At 39.5% G+C, this 21129-nt stretch overlaps 1 protein-coding gene across 11 annotated transcripts in view; it reads left to right on the forward strand.

Moving 5' to 3' along the window:
• Positions 1-21129, forward strand: part of LOC109972826 (pleckstrin homology domain-containing family A member 5-like) — a 65736-nt gene that overhangs the window by 26094 nt on the left and 18513 nt on the right. For 10 of the 11 annotated variants that reach the window (XM_020621986.1, XM_020622023.1, XM_020621995.1 and 7 more), the window contains exons 4-10: positions 6779-6862; positions 13242-13362; positions 13538-13642; positions 15754-15826; positions 17035-17135; positions 18459-18574; positions 20072-20578. In XM_020621986.1, coding sequence (XP_020477642.1) covers positions 6779-6862; positions 13242-13362; positions 13538-13642; positions 15754-15826; positions 17035-17135; positions 18459-18574; positions 20072-20578 — 1107 coding nt within the window. Of the gene's footprint in view, positions 1-6778; positions 6863-13241; positions 13363-13537; positions 13643-15753; positions 15827-17034; positions 17136-17977; positions 18082-18405; positions 18575-20071; positions 20579-21129 lie in introns of those variants that run through there. The other variant, XM_020622074.1, reaches the window with a different exon arrangement.

Raw genomic sequence — 21129 nt, forward strand, 5'->3', positions numbered from 1 at the left:
GTATATTTCATGTGACAGGTCTAAAGGTTTAAAAACCTTCTCAAATAAAGGGGCTAAAGGGTTTTAACATCTCTAAAATAATTTTGCCTGTTTGCCCTTGTGTTGTCCGTCCATCAGTCTAAAACTCAGACATTTTATTTGCTAGACTTATCACAATGGTTGCAGATTTCCTTTCAGCTTTAACCAATTATTTTAATTGGATATGTCATTCATCAACTATTAAAAAAAATCGACCTGGTTTCCGGCCATGCTTTGTCCAGTACATGGCAGTGCTGTATTTACAAGGTATTAATTATTACTACATCTAACTCTGCAGAAACCCAGTGTGAAGAAGAAGAAGCCCTTCGCGGCTGTTTCACAGGAAAATAATCTAAATTATTTCACCAGCACACCTTGGCAACACTGTAGCTGCTCATTCTCTCGGTCTGTGAGTTTGTTTACATCCCCGTTTGCTCAGTCTGTAATTTTGCTGGGAGGGAATGTGGCCACCTTGTTTGTTTTACATCCGGACTGTGACATCATCGCCTCTCGGGTTTCACTGTGTCTACTACGGGTGCACGCTGCAGTCGGTGCGACTGGTTCTGCCCTGTGAGCACGGCAGCACCGGACTGAGGGCGCGCGTCACAACTCACGTCTCTACAAAGTGACAGAAAACTCTCACGTCGTTACATTTGAAGTTCACACCTGGATAAAACGGTGACTTGTTTTTCTTCACGGTTTTCTTGGCCGTTTGACTTCACCGCGATTATTTAGCTGCCTGGACGTTGATGGAAGCTTTGCGTCGTAAGTAGAAAACCTGCAGTGCTGTTGATGTTTGCAGCGCGGTGATAATTGTTTTGTTGGGGGTGTTTGGTTGTGCTGACGATGATGGTTGATGCTAGCGATAGGCTATAGATGCACCGTCTGTGACTGCCTACTGTGTAGTTATAACCAGTTCCCGCAAGACTCCCACTCAGCTTTTGGTCCTCACATGACTATGTACGATCAGCCTTTTGCGCTGGATACATATTTTTATACTGTACTTTGTCCTGCTTTTGTCAAAACACCTCTGTGTTGCCAGTTATTGTGTAACGTTTTAGGTTACTTGGCGTTCACAATGAAGCCTATGAATGCTACAATACTTATGTGGCCCTTTTTAGTGATATCTTCTTTAGTTAAAGTAATTATTGTTTTAATAATCCTTGAAAAAGCACCTTTGGCAGTCTGCAAACAAAAATTTGCTAAGCTCCAGGGCTTTCCCAAGCACTTTGCACAACTGTAAAGCAAACCCCCAGAGGGAAAATACTTTTTTTTTTTTGGTGGTCTCAAATCAGTTTTCACTCATAAAAGAGAGCATGTCCTGTCAGTTTTAATACAGTGTTTGTAGTTTATTTCTTTGGCCACCACTATACTATAAGCTGTCCTGAAGCACCAGTGTTGTCCACCCCATAGCTGGATTCCATTACTTTGTATCAGATGTTTCCAATTCCTGACAGTACTGAACTGCACAGTGTTTCTTCATTATCTTAAAAAGCTTTTGTCAGTAAATTGCAGTCAGTTAAGCCATATTGCCCACTGTTTATCCTACAGTGCAACGGTGTCTTCTCTTCACTAACCTATGAAGCTCAGATCACACCCACTAGATCTTGAAAGTGACAGATATTTTATTGTCTTTGTTTTTTGATCATGCGGTTCATGGCAGATTTCCTGAAAACACAAAGGGAGCAGTTAAACCTGTTTCTCATGATCTTGTAAGTGCTTTATTGGGATGATTAGCAGTATTATTTTGTTTAATGCTCATGTGTAGCCTTTGACCATGCACACACATTTATAAAGCTAGCTACTATTTTTGTATCTGTGTGTAAAATCATAGAAAATGTGAATACTGTCAGGGCATGTGGTCAAAACCAGTTGTCTGTCACTCTCTTATCCAACACTCGAATGAACTACAAGACATCGTGTTCACAAGCTAACATACCGTATGTTTAAAGAAGTCATTTTTACCAGTCTACACAATCAAATAATTGCACCATTCTTGTATACTTTAAGACAAGTGGATAAGTGAAAGAAACATTCAACACAACAGTCTTGGATAGGGTAAATCTAATTAGGCTGGCCTTCCAAATAAATAGTAAAAACATAACACAATAATATCACTAAAGAGCGGGTCAGCTCTAATGGAGATAAGCAGATGCTTTGTTATTGACTGCTGTTCCAGTCCCAGGACTCACTGAGCAGATAACATCAATGGAAGAGTAGGGTGGGGCTTCAGCCTTTGAGTCATGATACATAAACCAGCAAAATGGTAAAAGCCTCAGAGAGGTGTCCTCTACATATTCTACCCATGCATGTATTATCTTATACAGGCCTACTATTCTTGTCAACGGTTTGTATTTTTACTGAGCTATGGAGAAAATGAACATAAGAAGCAGCCCTCTGATATGTGCTTCTTGAATGTAGTTTATCAGTTTATTTCAGATGCTGCTCTGTTAATTTGGGGACGAGGAGAATGAGAACCTGAAAGCAATTGTTACTTCTTACTAATAGTGTAGTCTTTAATATTGTGGATACAACAGACTAAAGTGAATGTTTTTGACCTTTTCACACATTGCCAAAAAATACTCACATCCTCCAAACCAGGAGAATTCCTGTCTACTTGTTTAAGTAGTTGGCATTGGTTAGACGAGTGTGAATACCATTTTGGTTGTTACTCTTCTGCTCTGTGTCATGCAGTAGACCTAGATTCCTACTTCACTTTTAAGGGTAAGGCAGGCCATTTTCTATATTAACAGTATTTTAAACAGTCACCATACAGATACTAAAACCAACAATGAATTGCCAGTATCTGTATGTCTCTCAGTCCTGGCTTAGCTTTTTCATTTGTGTGTTTCTCTGCCATGTTTTAATGGTTTTAGAACATCAGTGGAGATCTGTGGCACAAACGAATAAGCTAATCCGGGACTGACAGACATTAACAGTGAGCAGCGGCAAATCATTGTTGGTTTTATTCTCTGTATGGGCAGTGTTGAAAATATTGTTAATATAAAAAATGACCTACTTTATCCTTTAAGGAAGTTGATAAACATATATCATAGTTTTTATACATCACTTTCTACCCACTACTTTTAGGTTCCTTTCAAGTATGTTGTCTACACTGAAAGCCATATTGAATGCTAGCCTGATGTCTTTTAGGAAGCCTGACGTTGAACCATGAATGGTTAACAAGGTGTGTTTTACGGAAACTGAAAGTGAAGACAGAAACTGGGTAGTTTGTTTCTTATTGGTAAGTGGGCCTTTAAGGAGCCAATAATTTTGTCTGAAGAGGACCAGTTGTAACATGTAGGCCCCTGGTCAGAAAGTCATAACGAAGCTTGGTTTGTATAACTGCAGTTTTTTTTTCTCAGCAGCTTCTTGAATTTTCTCCATAAATACAAAATTTCACTTCCTTCAGTCAGCGTTTTATTTTTCTTTGATAAGGCAACTTGTTTCCATGGCTCTGAAATGTTCTCGAATAGTCTATTGAACTGTTGCCTTGACACTTTGCACAAAGTCACAGCTGTTTCAGGAGGTCTGTTAATTGAATTATTTGTGAAAAAATCTGATTTGTTGCCTGAAGGAGCAGCTGTTTTTTGTGGGATAAGTAAAAAAGGTCTAAGGTGAAAGTCAAAGCTTAACAGGCACACAGCTGAAGCTACAGGCTGTGATTTCCACAATGTTTGTGGTGTGTTGCAAGATATTTGTCTCAGTTAGATAGGGATATTACAGTAGTCCAGGTATTGCCAGTTTGTGCCAGCACATTGCTTCATCTTGCTGCGCTGCATTTCATGTGGACTCTCGGGGAATGCAAAGCCCCTGTTTTGTTTTTTCTCCTGCTGCCCCTCACATGCCCTCTCACAAACTGCCTATTCTGCTTATTCCACTCAGCTTTTGTGAGGAGGCCTATTCATAATGTCCATGTGGTATTTAGGAGTTCCACTGAAGCGTAAATGTTTTTTATGAGTACTCACCTGATAACATCAAAGCATTAACTAGTACTCTCTGAGCCTGGTTCAACATTGTGTCCAAATTCCTTCCTATGTAGTAGGATTAAATTAATGAGCATTAACAATGGGACCAAGATATTTTCTAGCTGAGCTCATAGATTTGGTTGTTCCTGTGATGTGCTGGCATTTAGAAATAATCTAAAAATATGTGGGATATGGTCTCATGAGGTAGTTTAAATACTACCAAACAGTCACATGAATGTGTTTCCCTCTGAAATATAGTGAAGTCAAAGTATGAAGTAACAAAAAATGAAAATACTCAAGTACGGATACCTCAAAATTGTACTTAAGTACAGTACTTGAGTAAATGTACATAGTTACTTTCCATCACTGATTTTAGCAAATACTGTACTTGTCTAACATTACTTTACATAAAGAAAAACAGAACAGCACAGAGATCACATTGGAAAACTCTTTTGGTATAGACTTAGTAGAGGGCAAGGTCTAACCTTGGATTAGCAAGCCCTGGATCGGGTTGTCTGTTTATGAGAAAAAATGTCCGGGTCTCTTTTGGCCAGCTACTTGTTTTCTTTGGCCAGTACACATTTGGCTTGTATGATCAGAGTTCATTGTTACTGTACTATCATTTAGGCCCATTGGGACTTCACCACACGGATTGCAAACCAAAACAATGAGCCCGAAAGCAGCCGAAAACTGTTACTTACATTGGTGTTAAAATAAAAATACTTAACAATATTTTAGTAACATTAGAAATTTGCAACATAATATGTGCATACTGTATACCCTGTTGCATAGTTAGGTTGTATGCCTTTCCACACCAGAAATTATGTACATCACTTACTGCCTATTGCAGTAGGCAGTGTAAGCATATGCGGCTATGGTAGACTATGCTTTATGGATGCGTTTTCAGTCCCTCAATAATAATATACCAACTAGTATAGATACACTGGAAAGATTTTTTTTATAAATAGATCATTATTTTTTAAATATCCTTGAAGATAACAGACACTTTGCTTTGCTGTAATGAAAGGGCATGCGTTCCCAATTAATAAGTGGACAAAATGGAAATTTATGTTTAAAGCTCTTTTATATTTGTGCCAGTGCTAAGGTGCCACATGAAAGCAAGCTTCCAGTGCATGCTTTAAGTCACTATTTGTAAAGGGATCAAGTTGCGTTATCAAAGTGGAAAGAGTCTCAAGAATTGGATAGTTTGGAACTGGTTGTTTATTTGAAATAATTATTGATTCCCAGTCACAATTCTGCACAATTCTTTCACCCTCTACAGTAGATACCAGTCCAGACTTCTCTTAAATCTGTCGTCAACCCATGTGCAAAGTAGTATAGGCATGTGTGAAGGGATACCAAAGAAACATGGTGCCGATGGTCTGCCCCACGACCGCACAGAGTGCTCTGCTGCCAACAGTGTATCCAGTAATTACAGACCAGAGCTGTGGAGACCCTGTTGTTCCCCAGGCTAGGCTGAAACTAAACCCCCTATTTCATACTTGGTATTTGCTCTTTCCAGTACATGTATACCCCATGTTTAAAAACTGTTATTTTTGGGCAGTAGCTTGGCTCTTGTGTTTATTATAGAGCCGGACTGAGCTGAAATGTAGAATAAATGTCCAGCATGTAAAAGGCAGTAGTTCCTGCTCTTTCCGTTTATGCATATTGTCCAATGTCTTGTTTAATCCTCCTGCTGTCAATATAGGCCATTTGATTAATGCTCCCTAATCTTCCTATTGCTCTAACTCGCACATGGTATAATGAGATAGTCATCAATTTTGCATTTTTAAATTGTACTGTAGGATATGAGATAGGAGGCTGATGAACTGGATCTTCCTCTTGAATTAATTGAGTGATTATAGTCACTTTTTCAATGACACTGTTGAAACTAAAATCTGATAGGATTTACCAGTAACAGTGAAGCTTGTAATTCTTATTGGAAAGTTTTCTGAGCCTTCCACCCCCAGGCCATAACACACAACACCACCAGGCTCTTCTTTACTGCAAAGCTGCTGTTGTTGTAAAGGACTCAGTCCTTGGGCTCCTCCTCTGAAGACTGTGTGGTCTGTGTCCTGGTGTTCTAATCATGTTAGGGTGGAAGTGACTGTGGGCTGTAACCGGACAACAGGATGTACAGTGCGGGATGACATGGTAACCTGATGGAGCCTGTAGATTTTGGTCATGATTTCTTTAGAGTGGAGTTTGACACACTCTAATTTACATCTAAACAGCTTTTTTTCTCCTCTAGTATATTGGTTTAAGTCATTGTAAAAGCTGAATTTGTCCCCCTCTCTTACTTGAGAGGGAAAAGAGTATTTTGCTGTTGACCTTTTGCTGTACATTTTGTGGGATCCTTCTGCTTTTGTTTGTGGCCTTCACTTCTTATTACACAGTAAGCTGTTGTTTTTCCCATGCACTCATTTTTGGTGTCACAATGGTCCAGTCAGTGTATGTGTGGTTCAACCAATTTTCACAGTTTGAGAGTTTAGACCAGTGTTTGAATGAGGGCCTCCCTTTACACAACTTGCTAATATTATTACCATATTGTATCTGTCCTGGCTCCACTCAGTATTACTGTTTCCACCCGACCAATGCAAACTCGACCTCAGCTATTCTCATGTTTTGCAGATAAAGAGTACTTTGGGGGTTTCAGAGCAATAAGCAGCACATCCATGAACCATTTTAAAAGACCAAGTATTAATAATGAAGTTAATTTTATTGATATGTGTATACAGTATGTTCTAATACTGATCACTTTGCTTTTTCTTCTCTCTTTTTATTACCAATAGTCACAATGAGCGCAAGGTGACCTGCAAGCATCCTGTCTCGGGCTTATCCTCACAAGACAACTGCATCTTTGTCGTCAATGAACAGTAAGTCTGTTGTTTATCCTTTAAGAATGCCACTGGGTAGCATTTTTGAACACTACGGTATGCTGTCAGAGCTCCTCATGTGGCAACAGCATTGCACGACTTGTTGCTCAGCCGGCATGGATTTTCACTTCTGCCCTTTTAGTTCAAAGCTCCTATTCAATGCTTCCTCAGTTGCATAACTTCATAAAAAGATTTTGTTGAAATAAGAACTAACCTGTTGTATGGAAATTTCACTTCTAGATATTTCTTACATGCTTATATTACTAGAGGTTTTATTTGTTGCAAATTTAACTGTCAAGGCAGTGTTGATGCCAAGGGGTGACAATAAAAATGCCATTGTATCATGTATATATCCGCCAGTAGGAGTGTCATGATTCACAGTTTGCTCCTTGTTTTGACATGGACATGACTTCGTGGCCTTTTCAACTGTTGTAAGTACAAGGAAATATCACCCAGCATGTGATCATCTACACTGCTTTCAGCACAAGAGTCATCACATGTCTGCCCATATGACTGGAGTGTATGACAGTCATCTTGAACTGATATTTTAAGGAGAACAGCGTTGTGAAACTGTTGCGCGAACCTTAGTCAGTGTCCACTTCAGGAATTATTAATATTTTCATTTTCAGATTTCAAGTGCTCTGTCCAGATTCTTGCAGGAGAAAAATGAGGGCAGATGCTGATCTATCTTTGCAGATTACCAATCATATTTACTTCTGTATCCCATCACAGCCCACACCATAACACTAGGCTCAGCTTTCATCTTCCACCTTAGCTGTCTTAGTTTAATGTTGTGCAACATGTATCAACTCCACTTATTTTCTCACTTCCCTTAGAAACCTGTAATGCCATATTTCCCATAATGTTAGAGAGTGGAACTGAAGTAAAAACAACTGATGTCAGTTATCTTGAGCAAGGAGTGCTAATTGAAATATGTTGTTTCAAGACATTTCACTTACATGTGGGAAAAAGTCCAATAAGATTTGGAGCATGAATTCCCCGATGGCTCATCATGGGCACCAGTTTCAGCTTTTTTCGGTATGTGGCTTTTAAAATTAAAACCCTGACTTTACCAGGATATTATATCTGAGCTTACAGTAGGAGCTGAACTGTGTTCAGCAGAGATGGAATAATCAAAAAATGGTTGTGAAGAAGTTTGTTGTGCTAGAGGTATCACACTACACTCTCTTGACACGTTCCTCCCTTCGCTGTGTGACTCTTACATCTCTTCTGTTTTCACACTGAGAGGCACCACATGCCAGTGCTAGACAATATCTAATTTATGTCGAAGTGCAAAATTCATCTCTATTAGATGTTCTAGAAGTTAGCTTTTGGCAGGCAGCATCAAAGTGATAAACCTCACTCATTGTTGTATTTAAGTTTAATATACTAGATTTCCATAAACTGTGGCTGTGGCTGTGATTTAGCAAAAGTAATAAGGAAGGACATTTTCATCATGGATGGCTTATAAAAGGCAAAGGCGGATTTTAGCTACCACAGGGATAAAGAGGCCAGGCTGAAAATCATTGCCTAATCTGCTCTTAAGTTTAAGTAAATCCAAATGACAAACTTTAGCTTCAATCTGGCAGCACAACTTTTAGTACCTGTCCAGTATAACATGTAAAGAACATAAACCCACCATAAGCTATGCCTTTTCTACTCTGAGAATGCAGTGGTATCCCAGTCTAGGAAAAAGTTAAATGTGTCATGATGTGTGAACTTATTTAAGGATCTGTGGTGAATTGTGTATTTGTGCAAGGGTGGGGCAGCCTTCAGTGAGGAGGCAACACCTAACAGGGTAAAAGAAAGGCAGATACTATAGCTGCACCACATAATGTAGTGTTTGGGTAGTTGCCATTGGTCAGGGCAGACATAAAATTATCCAGTCAGTAAGAATGACTATCTCATGCTTAAACAGTCTTGATACAGACATTGTAAACCAGAACAGACCAGAAGAGGTGACTCAGTGATGCCTCTTATCACACTTATGGTGGCCTCTGCTTCAAGGTTAAGTCTAGTTGGTAGATGACCACAGCTGGATAAATGCATGGCAGGAACACACAGAGTTGTGTGGTTGTGCACCGTGGTACATTAGCCTCTTCCAGTCTGTTTTAACAGATGTTATTGGTTATAAACACGATAGGTCTCATATATATTTTTGCTTCACTAAAAACTGAAATATTTTGAGCTTCATAAACACAAATATTAAGGCGGAAGTGTTGCATTGAAGTGGATACAGTTGTACAGGTGTACCTAATAAAGTGGCCAATCAGTGTATGTTCAAGTTTCTTACAACCTGGATGTTGGCTTTTCCATTTTTTAGACATTCAAACACACACCCACACCCACAAACAACTAGGCTATTAATGTGCATGTAACCTAGTTGGTGCAACCCTTTCCAGACGACAGACAATAGATTCAGCCCATAACAACAGAAAATACTAGTTTTCCTCTTTTATCAGGTAATACATCACGAGGTGTAGATTTGTGTTACAGAGACTAAAACCGACAACGAATTGTCACTACTCTTAGATCAGTTTGTATGCCTGTGCCATAGATCTCCTTTGTTGTTCAAAAATTGATTAAAAACGCATTATGAAACACACCGCTGCACTGGGTGACATGTTTTATTCATTATGAAACCCCAGACTTGACCATAATTTCCTGAAGATAGCATGGATCAGAGCCAATTGCGCATGCACAAGATCTTGCGTGACCTCTCAGCTTTGTTTACATTTCACAAGCTTCTCACACTTGGGTCTGGGGTTTGCTAATGAAGAAATATGTCACCGTTGTACAGCAGTGTGTTTCACTGCTGTGTTTTTAGTCTGTTTTGAACAACAACTGTGGTCTTTGGCATAGACAAATAAGCTGATCCAGGACTGACACACTGATGGACATTAACCATGAGTAGAGATAATTCATTGTCTGTTTTAGTCTCTGTATGGACATTGTTGAAAATGCAGTTAAATGAAAATGACCTGTCTTATTCTTTAAAACATTTCAACATATGTGTTTGTTAATAACTGTTGTTGTTGTTGCACACTAACAGCAGACTGTAGGTGGTTTGAATGGTATTTTGCCTGATGATCTGTTATGTATTTGCATCCCAGCATCCTGGAAGGTGCACTTCACTCTCTGAACCCTTTGCTGTTCTCATCTAAACCTTTATGAACTACTGACCACAGGGAGGTCATTACTCACTTTTGCTGAGCTGATCATAAAGCTGTACATCCTTGATGAAAGCTGAGCTGTGGGACAAATATTTTATATCGCTACAGTTCAGTTCACTTTGATGCCAGTTTACTGATTTCCCAGGAGGCATTAGGTTCCTGGGCCTTAATAAAAGCTTTCTTGCATTAAAAAGTATGATCACTGAGCACTTTGTGGTAAACAGCTCACTTAAGCTTTCATTTTGTTTTGTTTGAACACACCTTCATGTACTGTCACACGTGGATATACAGGCCACATGTACACCAGTAACAGTCCTGACTTTGTGTCTTTGCTGTGCTAGAGCTGGGTGATATGACCAAAAAATCAATATCATTATTTAAAATCTTAACATAAAAACAAATAAACTGACAATAAATGTAACCATTTTTATATTTTATAATAAATTAAGAGGCATTTTACCCTCTTCTGGGGCAACAGGGCAACTGTAAGTATGCATTAATACAATCTAAGAAGAATCATATTAAACACACTAAACTATTAAAGCTTTAGTACCAGATCAACATGTTACATGCTGCCTGATTTTGAATGATTTAGAGCGTTCTGCTAATTTAGGTTGTTAAAGGGCAGCTCTGAGAAGCACCATGATTTTGCATAACAAAGGAGCATGAATACACACAAGTCTGTTGACTGCACTAAATATTAGTATCTGCACATTTTAGATTTATTGCCCAGATCCAACTGTATGTGAACCTGTGACGGTGGTAGTTGTATATACTGATGCCATTACTGTGTGTGCTTGCCTTATCTTCTCATGTTTTGTTTATTTAAAAGAAAACAGGCTCACCACCAAACAAAAGTGTTTTAAAGCACCCCCATTTCTTTAGAAATGCTGTGTGGTCGTTTTAAAAATGCACCCTCAGCCACTTAGTTCAACTATTATCTACTGTCTGCACACCTGAATGAGATTTTTTGTGTAATTTTGATGTAATTATTACAGTTGTTATAGCAGTATTAAAGGAAGTGTAGGATGTATTGATCTGGGAAAGAAAATAATGTCATTATTAAGTATTATGTTTTTCAGGGTGGAATCATATTGTTGACTTAGTTAATGTGGAGCTGTGGTAAATACAAAGATAGTTATTTAGTGCTGATATTTTATTTGTCTGTTACTGTATCCCTAAATTACAGTCCTATCCACCACAGCCTAGCGCTATCACTAGACAAAGATCAACCTAAGCAAGAAAATAGTAATTTAAAGTAGGCAGACACTTAAAACAACATGTTGTGGATAGCAGTGGTGGTGCAGTTGTTTTGAATTTTCATGCTAACATTTAAATGGAAGCTTGTTAGAGCCTTGTTTCATTTCAAAATATAGATGTGAAGAGTGCAGGCAATGTATGTACAGTAAATGGTTGACAAATAAATGCCGGAGAGGCGCAGATGGGGAAATACTTGGGAACTGAATGTTGGTGTTTCTCATCATTGCAACTTGATGTGTTATGTTTGTTTTCCTCATTTTGTTTCAGTGATTTGTCAAGTTTGTATCAGGCATTATCACTCTGATTTTAGTAATACATTACTAAAGCATTGTAGCTTACCTTACCTTTCCCCTACTGCTCTCCATCTGCCTGCTACCAGTTCCAACTAATTTAACACACACACACACACACACACACACACACACACTACCTTTTCAGTTTCACTGTATGCAGATTATCATACCTAAGCTATTATCAGCAAAGCCTCCAACTCACGCAAGCATGCTGCACCCCTGAGCTTGGAAATGGTCTGTTGTTGGAATACAGGATCAAAAAGAGCATTATCTTTCCTATAACAAAGTCGGTCCGTTTTCTCCACCCCTCCCCAACTTGGTTTTGAGTAAGCACACCACTGATTCTGTTTCAGTTAGGATTTTGCCTGTCACTGGAAGTGCTGACAATCTTTGGAGCTCAGATGAAGGCAAATGTCAGTGGCACCGCCTCGCTCTGCTCAAGCAGCTGTATTAGAGCTAAAGTTGTGTGCCCTTCAAGTCTAGAGAGCATAAGTCATCCACTGTTCCAAACTGTGACTTCCTAGGTGGTGTCACCTCTACACAGAACCCCTTGTTTGGTCAGTCATTACAGACAGCCGCTGAAGACTAGTATAAAAAATGCTTCTCCTTCTGTGAAATTCTCTAGTTTAAGTCAATAAACCTAAATGCATAAGTGTTACTGCTTCTTGCAACTAAGCTTAGTCTTGTAACAAACTAACTTTCCTTCTGAATACAGGTAAGAAAAAGGTAGACTATGATTGTCGTACCTGCCTGCAAGTATCATCAGACCTGTCACTGCTACACAGCAATGAACATCCTGTGTTGCCTGCTGTTGTGAGCTGAGCTGATGTTATCCCTCGTAATCCCCTTTTATGTTTGTGCACCTTGAGTATAATAGCATGAAGTCATTAAATTGTTTTTGAATTGACTCATTTCCTTTTTTCAGTGTAATATTCTTGTTGTAGTATCTAACGCACTGATAGATAAAAAGATTACACTAAGTACATGTAAATTATGAATGAATAGATTGATTAAATGAGCCCCTTATTTATGCTGAATGGTGCCATGTATTCTGAAGTATGTCAATGTTGCATCACTGATCAAATGAGGTTGTTAGATGGGGGAGTTTTCAGTGCACAGTTCTGTCCTTATTCAGTTACCTGAAACCAGTGTATCTGAGAGATTACACTTCTTTCACTGCTGCAGTATTTCTGCCCCGTTCTGGTTTTCCTTTCTTGTTCCCTCTAGACCACAACATTGTTCCCTTCCTAAAGAATGTAGGACATCTCAGTGGGCCAGAGACAACTTATTTCACAAGGTGTTATATCTTGTGGCATTAGATATTGAACTTAATATGCTTGTCAGAGACGTACTGGCCCGATTCTCTGCTGAATTCCAGTATGTCCGGCAGACTTTGTAAACCATTTAAAGCTATTCAAGAACTGGAAATGTATCCGCAGTGACATGGTGGGAGTAATTGGATTGGTTCAAAGACGTGTTGAAATCTCATTATAACAGAGCTTTAACTTCAGTGGAATGGTATCGGAACAGATGGCTGCTTCCTCCAGTTTCCCTTCTCTCATTGAGGTCACTGAACGTACAAATTGACAGTGTATATTTCTGACTGATGACTTGCATATGTGCTCTTGGTTATACTTTGTTTCTTTTGTTTAGATCTGCCTCCAAAGTTCCAGTGAATGAGAAGAAGATACGGCAATTAAGCACCATGAGTGAGGCCTCCAACGACACAGGTGGCTCAGACCACGCTGCAAACCCCAGTAGCCCAGCACCAAGAGTAAGTGACACACATAAAGATGGTCATCAGGCATATTTGTTGAGATACAGTAAGAAAATAATGGAAAACTACCAGGAGGATTTTTTAATTAGTTTGAAGTTTTAGGAAAAAGTAGACATATCTTTTGTGGATCAAGCTTATTTTTTTTATTTACTTGTTCATACTGTGTTTCTAGCCCTCAAGACCTTCCAAAAAAGTTCATAATTTTGGGAAGAGATCCAACTCTATCAGGAGGAATCCCAATGCCCCAGTAATCAAGAGAAACTGGCTTTATAAACAGGTGAGCAAGAGTATATGACTTCTCATAAAACCTTACATATTAGTCTGATAAATCAATGTAGTTAGAAGAAGATACCAAAAACTAAGTCATGGATTCCCATGAAATCTTACACTGGCATTCATGTCCACCTAAGGGGGAATTATAGTAACTTTGGTGGTCCTCTTACTCTATTTACTGCTAATGAGAACTGTCAGATATGTTTTAGATTCATTGTTTTGTCTGTGAAAGTCAAGAAAATTGTGAAAAATGCCCGCTATTATTTCTCAAAGACCCAAATGACATCTTTAATTTCTTATTATGTCTGACCAGTCCAGGACCCAAAGATGTTCAGTTTATTTATCTGTGACAAAGAAAAACATCAAGTCCTTATATGTACTGTATATGCGAGTAGTTAGAAACAGCAAATATATGAAACTTTGACAGTAATTGACTAATCATTGCAGCTCTAGTACTAAGTGTCACTTTTTCAACCTGACTGACCTAAACAAATCCGATGTGAGGCGGCGCAACAGTCGGCCTTCGGTGCTGCTGGTTCTTCAATGTTGGCTTGGTGTGTGTCTGCCTTAAGGTTGACATTCTCCCTCTCTATTGCAGCAACTGTTTTAAAATCAGCACAAAGGAAGCATTTGAGGTCTTACAGGATTTCATCATGTCTTTGTCCACTTTCTGCTCAGACAGTCAGCCAGTATGGGCACTGATTGAATACTAACCCCTCACAGCTCCTTTGTTACTTACAGCATGGTGAAAAGAGGGTGCTTGAAGCAGCTTGACCAGACAGGACTCTCTCATGCTTCATAAGTGGGGAACCCATTTAGTTTTGATTGCAGCCTCCCGGTGCAGTTGAGTGAACATATGATGGTTTCCTTTGGTGCAGCTGCCAGCTAGTATTTCTTCAGGGACCTTAATCAGGATGACATAGATCATGCAAAAGACCCACAAATCTGCAACCCTGAATAAAAGCTGGATTTGCACTTTTATTTTTCTGTCTCATTGAAACCTTAAAGCTATTGAAGTTCTTTGCTGAGGAAAAGCTGCAGTGCTTAAACTCATCCACTGGGAGACCAAAATGCCACAGTAATGGATGTGATTGGTGAAAGCCTAGGTTTTCTCTTCCAGCGTGAACAGAGCAAGATCTGACAGAGTTTTTGATACAGGTTTATTCACGAAACACATCGTAAAATGAGTGAATAAGAGCTTGGTTGTATGGAGGGAAGGTGATGAATTAACAGGCCAATTAAGTTTAGATCTTGCTGTTACACATCAGATGTGCCTCCATTATGAAGATACTGAACAGTATCTGGTATTGTGAATCTCCTTGTGTTGCACATGATGTTCCATGAAAGTGAATTTCCATTTCAAGTTAACTGCAGCCCACATGCTGCTGGACCATAATGACAAGGTTGTTGAGGTCCCTCCCCCTACATTTGTGCCCAAGTGGAATCCACGATTAAGGACACTGCTCAGATTATCCAATAAAGCAAACAGAGGAGTTCATACCCTTCAAACCCTTTTCCTCACCCTTCGTCCTTGTCAAGCAGCAGATTGAAGCCCCCTTTGATCACAGTGTTGTAATACTGAAGAACCACTTAAGCACAGGAGTTTTATTGTTTTTGGCCACTAAACAACATGCTTGTCTTTAGAGGTGAAAGCTGGTTAATGGGTTGAAAACACAGAGTGGAGTACTCTCATTGCTATGTTTGTTTCATACCAGAAATCAAATGTTTCCCCTGAGCCAAATAAATCACCCTTTTCAGTTCCATGAATATACAGTATGAAATGTCAATACAAAGGGGATGAGTTCAACACTGTCTTCTTATTAAAATAATACTTAGGTAGACAGTCTGTCAGCCAGGTGAAATAACAGATTATATAGCATATTTCAAAATTCAAGTAAAATCTGTTTCTTGTATGTGAAAGTGTGTGTGCGCATACACGGTGCGTGCCTGATGTTTCCTGTCTGCCTCTTTGTGACTCACTGACTAATAAAGGCAATAAAACATCAAGAAATTAAAAATTCTAATAAAAAGAATATTTGATTAGGTACTGTAGGGTCCAGGCATCCCTACTCGTCTGTAGAGTAACTATGCCCTCTTCCTCTTGCGTATTTGCAGGACAGTACAGGGATGAAGCTGTGGAAGAAGAGGTGGTTTGTGCTTTCTGACCTGTGCCTCTTTTACTACAGAGGTGAGTCCTGTCCTGACAGCTAACAACATGTTGCATTAGTGTGGCAGTAGCTTTCTCATAATACTTCAGAATACTTATGGCCTTCAGTGCCACAAGCCATGTTCTGGGTGATCGTTCTTCTGGCAAGCAGCCCGATAAGCCCAGCTGAATTTTGAATTGACTTTCCTGTCATCTGGTTTGTCATTTGAGAGATCATTTTTTCTCAAGCAGAGTTAGGGTTTTAAAAAGGCTTGAATGCAGCCATAATGTTGAAAGTGAAAGCAGAAAATTTAAGTTTATGTAACAAGTGTCTAGAGATTATGCTTTTTTATAGGGAGGTTGCATACTTATAAAATTCTTGGATTTAGTTGCATTAAACAAAGATTATCTTGCTAATATTTACAGACCCTCCTCTAAATCGAAACAGTTATATTGCCACCGTAGTCACTTTTCCTGACCAAGTAATAATTTTTTTTTGTTTTTTATTATGATTGAGGTTTAAACATAATATTTTATTTAGATGACTGCTAACAGTATTCATGATAGGCTTATTGTGGGAGTGCCGGTTTAGTTTAAGGGGTTTTTCCATTTAATTATTAATGTTTTGCCTCTGTCATGGATTACTAATCTTTGGATCAAATATTGATATAGCTGTGTTCAGTGTGTGTGTTCAACTGTGTTCTGCCTTGTTAAAAGAAATGAACAATATGAGTCAGTAAGGCTGTAATGTAACTGCCAACTAGGTGAACTGTTGCAGCTACAGAAGCGTTATATCTTGTGTGGCACATTTCCAAATATTACAGTGCCGCCTGCTCACTTGATGTGGATACAGTCATAATTTCTGCTGTTTAGGATGACATCTAGTTTGTGTTATTTCTGATAACTGTCAGTCTTCTTTCTGCCCACTGATGGACAAATGCCACAGACAGCAGCAGACCCAAAGGTCCAGGCATCTATGTATCGCCTGAGAGTGGGCAGAGAGATCATGAACTGTGTTGCCCCTCAACTAAGCACAGCTGCTCTCTGCTGTAGTTATTGTGGTGCACTACAATCAATCCTTCAAATTTTAGTAACATAGCTCCAGGGCAAATAGCTCCACCTCTAAGCTTTACATAGCATCTCCAGTCGACACACACTCAAACATGGAAACATACCAACAACAACACAGTTTGACAGTTTTGACATTGAATCAATGCATTATGATTTTGGTAATTGTTTTTTCTCTGCAGATGAAAAAGAGGAGGGGATACTTGGCAGCATCCTCCTACCAAGCTTTCGTGTGTCCATGCTGTCTGTGGATGATCACATTAACAGGAAATATGCTTTTAAGGTCAGTGTATGTTTTCATTCCTGTAAAACTTAGAATGTTACACTGCATATTTTTTGATTGAATAGTTTTAGACTATAGAAATGTAAGACATTAGCTTTTGGGGAGAAGATGTAAACTTCTAATAAAATGAGTTCATTAGAGCAGAGTGTACAGAGCCCCCCCAAAAGTAATTTTGATCACTGCTGTACAGTTTGAAGCGAGAAAGCGATTTTTCCTGTGGCGATCCCCACAACATTTTCTTAGCTTGTAGGTTTACTGTCCTTTGAGCATGTTTTGTGTTTACTTTGGAAATCATTTTCAGCTGATTGACAGTGAAGCAATGCAAGTCCTTTTTACCAATTTGAATTGCACACTGCTAACAGTCTAACAAGGCAAAGAATACATACCAACAGTTACATCTGTGCTGGCTGCGGTGTAGTATACTTTTAGTTGACTTGCAAAACCCAACTTACTGGGCAACAGGCACATTTTATGGGATCTCAGTGGTCTGTACAGTATTTGACTCAGGGTCCTTAACATGCGAAGAGGCAACAAAGTGGCTGTGCCAAATACAGCCAAACACAGACGCCCAGGAGTCTGCTCAAGGTCTCTCCCAACCACACAATCCACTCCTTTTCCTACTATGACTTCCTTTAGTTTACATTTGATTCACTCAGGCATGTAGTGACTTTTTGACTGCATATTTTTCATGCTAAACTTTTACTGTCTGTTGTTCTGGCCAAAATGGTCGTGTCATTGTAAGTTACTTATTTCTCAGTACTATTCTGAAGTAATTGGTCCACTGACAGTGTTTTTTGTTTGTCAGACATTAGTAAACAGGATATTGAGGTGTCACTAAAATTTTTTTCTCTTTTTTTGTCTGGCTTTATCATTATACTGGTTTGCTCACTGTGAGGGAACAACAACAACAACGGAACAATGTGTCTGTCATACGACGGATTGCTTGGTAAGGTCTACAGTAATGCGGCAGAGTTACTGCCCCAGTCTAATTGTATGCGTGAATCTCTGTTGATTTATGGCTTTATTTATGTGGATGGTGTTTCACAAACCAACATTTCTCACCATCAGTTGCTAAGAAATATGACTTGCATTAATCATGTCATTGTTACTTAATAGTGTCTTAAATCTCTACATTATTCTTATTTATTGATACACTACATAAAAGCAAGCAACACTGATTCACTTATCAGGCTACTAAAAATACTAAAAAAGTGCCAAAGTACCAAAAATTCCATGATTCACATGATTTTTTTTGTCCTCTCTTTTTCAGGTTGCTTTGTGTGTCACTGTTCTTGTCCCTGATCCTGTTCGTTGTCAAAACAGGCGACACATCCCAACATGCGGACATACTACTTTTGCACAGACACAGCCAAAGAAATGGAGTCGTGGATGAAAGTAATGACAGATGCTGCACTTGTGCATTCAGAGCCAGTCAAAAGGTTTGTGAGAACATCACTAGTGCAGTCACTTTTGGAGAACTGGGAAATTACAGCTGGTTGTTTCACTTTGAGAATGGTGAATCATTCATTTAAAATGCATTCCTAGGTTCATTTCTGCTTCCTGAGTTTTCTTTTTAGCATTTGTACTGAAAGCAAGTGCTTTTAAATCTGTCTGCTAAGCTTGTTCAATTCTTTGGTAACAGTTCAACACTTGCTTTTGACATTTCTGTTCTCTGGGTTTGTTGAAGAAGCTGTGACTTTATGTAACCTTTTCTACTACTGAGTTTATTACAGAGTAACATACACAAGCATGTCATGTGCATGTGGGCATGTGAGTGTTGTGATCGCATGGTACAGGGGATGTTGTGCCCAGCTGCGTCCCCTGGTCAGGAGCCCTGACTCACCAGAGTGTGTTTTTGTCCTTTCTTTTTTTTGAAGCGGTGCTAAGTATCTGTCATTTTGCAGCACACCTCCTGCTCTTTCTACAGTAGAGGTGTAATGTTAGGTGCTTTTTAGTTACACAGAGCCATAGTACCTGAAATTCATTGAATTTCACAGGTAAATAGGACAGTCTCGTAGCCGCATCACAATCTAGCATAAAAGCATTATAATATTTAACTACTGAAAGCTGTCTTGTAATGCTGCTCATGTGATACACATGAGCAGCATTACATTTTTTCACAGCTTTTCATATTTTAAGCTGGTGGGTAGTGTAAAAAAACAAGATACAGTAGCCCAGAACCTAATCTGTTAAGGATCTTTCCATTTAAGTGGATCTACATAAATGCATGCAGTGTAAACCTGCTCTACTGATCTGGTGGAGCCACAGAAGGCTGGAGAAGACATTATGTGACTAATGCTGCTATTTAAAAGGATACAAGTGGAAGGTCTGAATGAATACCTTTCCTACTGCCCCTTTATTATTAACCCAGTGAGCCATGCTGCTAAGGGGAATTTACTGAACTTTGAAGCTGTGACCTTGAGTCTGTCTGAGGCCAAGGAGTAGTGGTATCTATTACCTATGGAGACCTCCCTTAGGACCACAGAGCTGTAGATAGATCTTCAAGAGAGGAGGCTTAAGGGAGCTGTGAATGGATTGGCTGCAAATTGGGTCTGAACGCCACCTTTGAGACGTGCCCTAACAGAGGCAGTGTTTTATTGGGGATATCTGATTTCCTTTTACATGCCTGGTCTCCTCTAGCAGCTGGAAGAAACTGTGCACCTCCACCCATTTTCTTTGCACTCTGTTTTTGTTTCTGAGCTGCCCCCATTGAAGTGCATTAGGTCTGTATTTTGTCCATACTTGACATTTTGTCTCACATGCCTTTTACTGGTGACCTGTGACACAGAAGAGTATCCCTGCTGCCTATTTTGTCTAATGTAGTCATCATCTTTCCATCACTGCTGAAATGATCTTATGTATCTTGTTTGATTTTGAATAACGCAGGGTCTTAGACTGTTTCTTTCATCATACTCAGGCCTCTCTGTCTTTTTCAGGTTGGACAGGCTAAAGGTAGAGCAGTGTGGACCACAAGAGATCAACCATGTGGCCAACCACAGGCCGCCACTCACACAGCCTGAGATCCAGAACAATGAACACAACCGCGAGGTTGCCCATGAGTGCAATGCAGCAGTGACCTCTACCACAGCAGAAGAAGAAAGGAAGCAGCGAGATGCTGAGCGATATGGCTTCCAGAAGGACTGGGCAGAGCGTGAAAATCCACTCACCAAAATCAACAGTATCAAACTGCAGCCAGCCCAGGAAGCAGTTGTCAAGGCTAACATTGCCTCACCGCAGTCTCCAAGTGAGATAGATGGGTCAACCTTTAGTCCCCAGGTTAATGGATCTGGAGAGCAGTGTCCAGCTGATGGAACTGGAGTCCATCCTCAACAAAGTCCCAGCCACGAACCAGACCGCACACTGAGTAGGACCAACTCTATGCAGCAACTGGAGCAGTGGGTTCGTACACAAAGAGGACGTAACCAGGATGATGACACCAGGAGGTTGGTTTGATTATTTTGCCTTTTGCAGAATTAAAAACTGTTTTAATTATGCCATTGTGTGATCTCAAAATTTGTGTGCTGCAAAAGGAGAAAATACGCCAGTACAAGTTGTTATTAGGTTATTGCATAACCTAGTCTTTTCAACAAAGTGCAACTTAGCTAAACTCGGTATAAAGTGGATAAATGCTGTTTTGCTTGCATCTTGAGACGGGAGGTATTCTCCTCAAGTATTATGTGTATGCAGACTCAGATTTTCCAAAGCTTCTTCCTTTCAATTCTCTGTAAAGTTGTGTTTTTAAAGCCAGAGGATTCAAATGATTTAAGCACTATGTGTACCAGTAAGCAGACCTGGGGGCACAGGGCAAAGCTGTTAGCCAGAGTTATTGCCTGCCACTGACCCTTCTGTGAGAGTCGCATGTTTAATTGGTTGAGGTTAAACTTGCCCTCTAACCTGTATGCTAGTCTGTCTGTCTGTCCATTTGTTTATCTGCCTAACAGTTTGCACTTTGACATACCATTTACATATTTTCTTCACTCACTTCCTGAGTAGT

Source organism: Monopterus albus, unplaced genomic scaffold (genome assembly GCF_001952655.1).
Source record: "Monopterus albus unplaced genomic scaffold, M_albus_1.0 scaffold7.1, whole genome shotgun sequence".
NCBI classification, from domain to species: domain Eukaryota; kingdom Metazoa; phylum Chordata; class Actinopteri; order Synbranchiformes; family Synbranchidae; genus Monopterus; species Monopterus albus.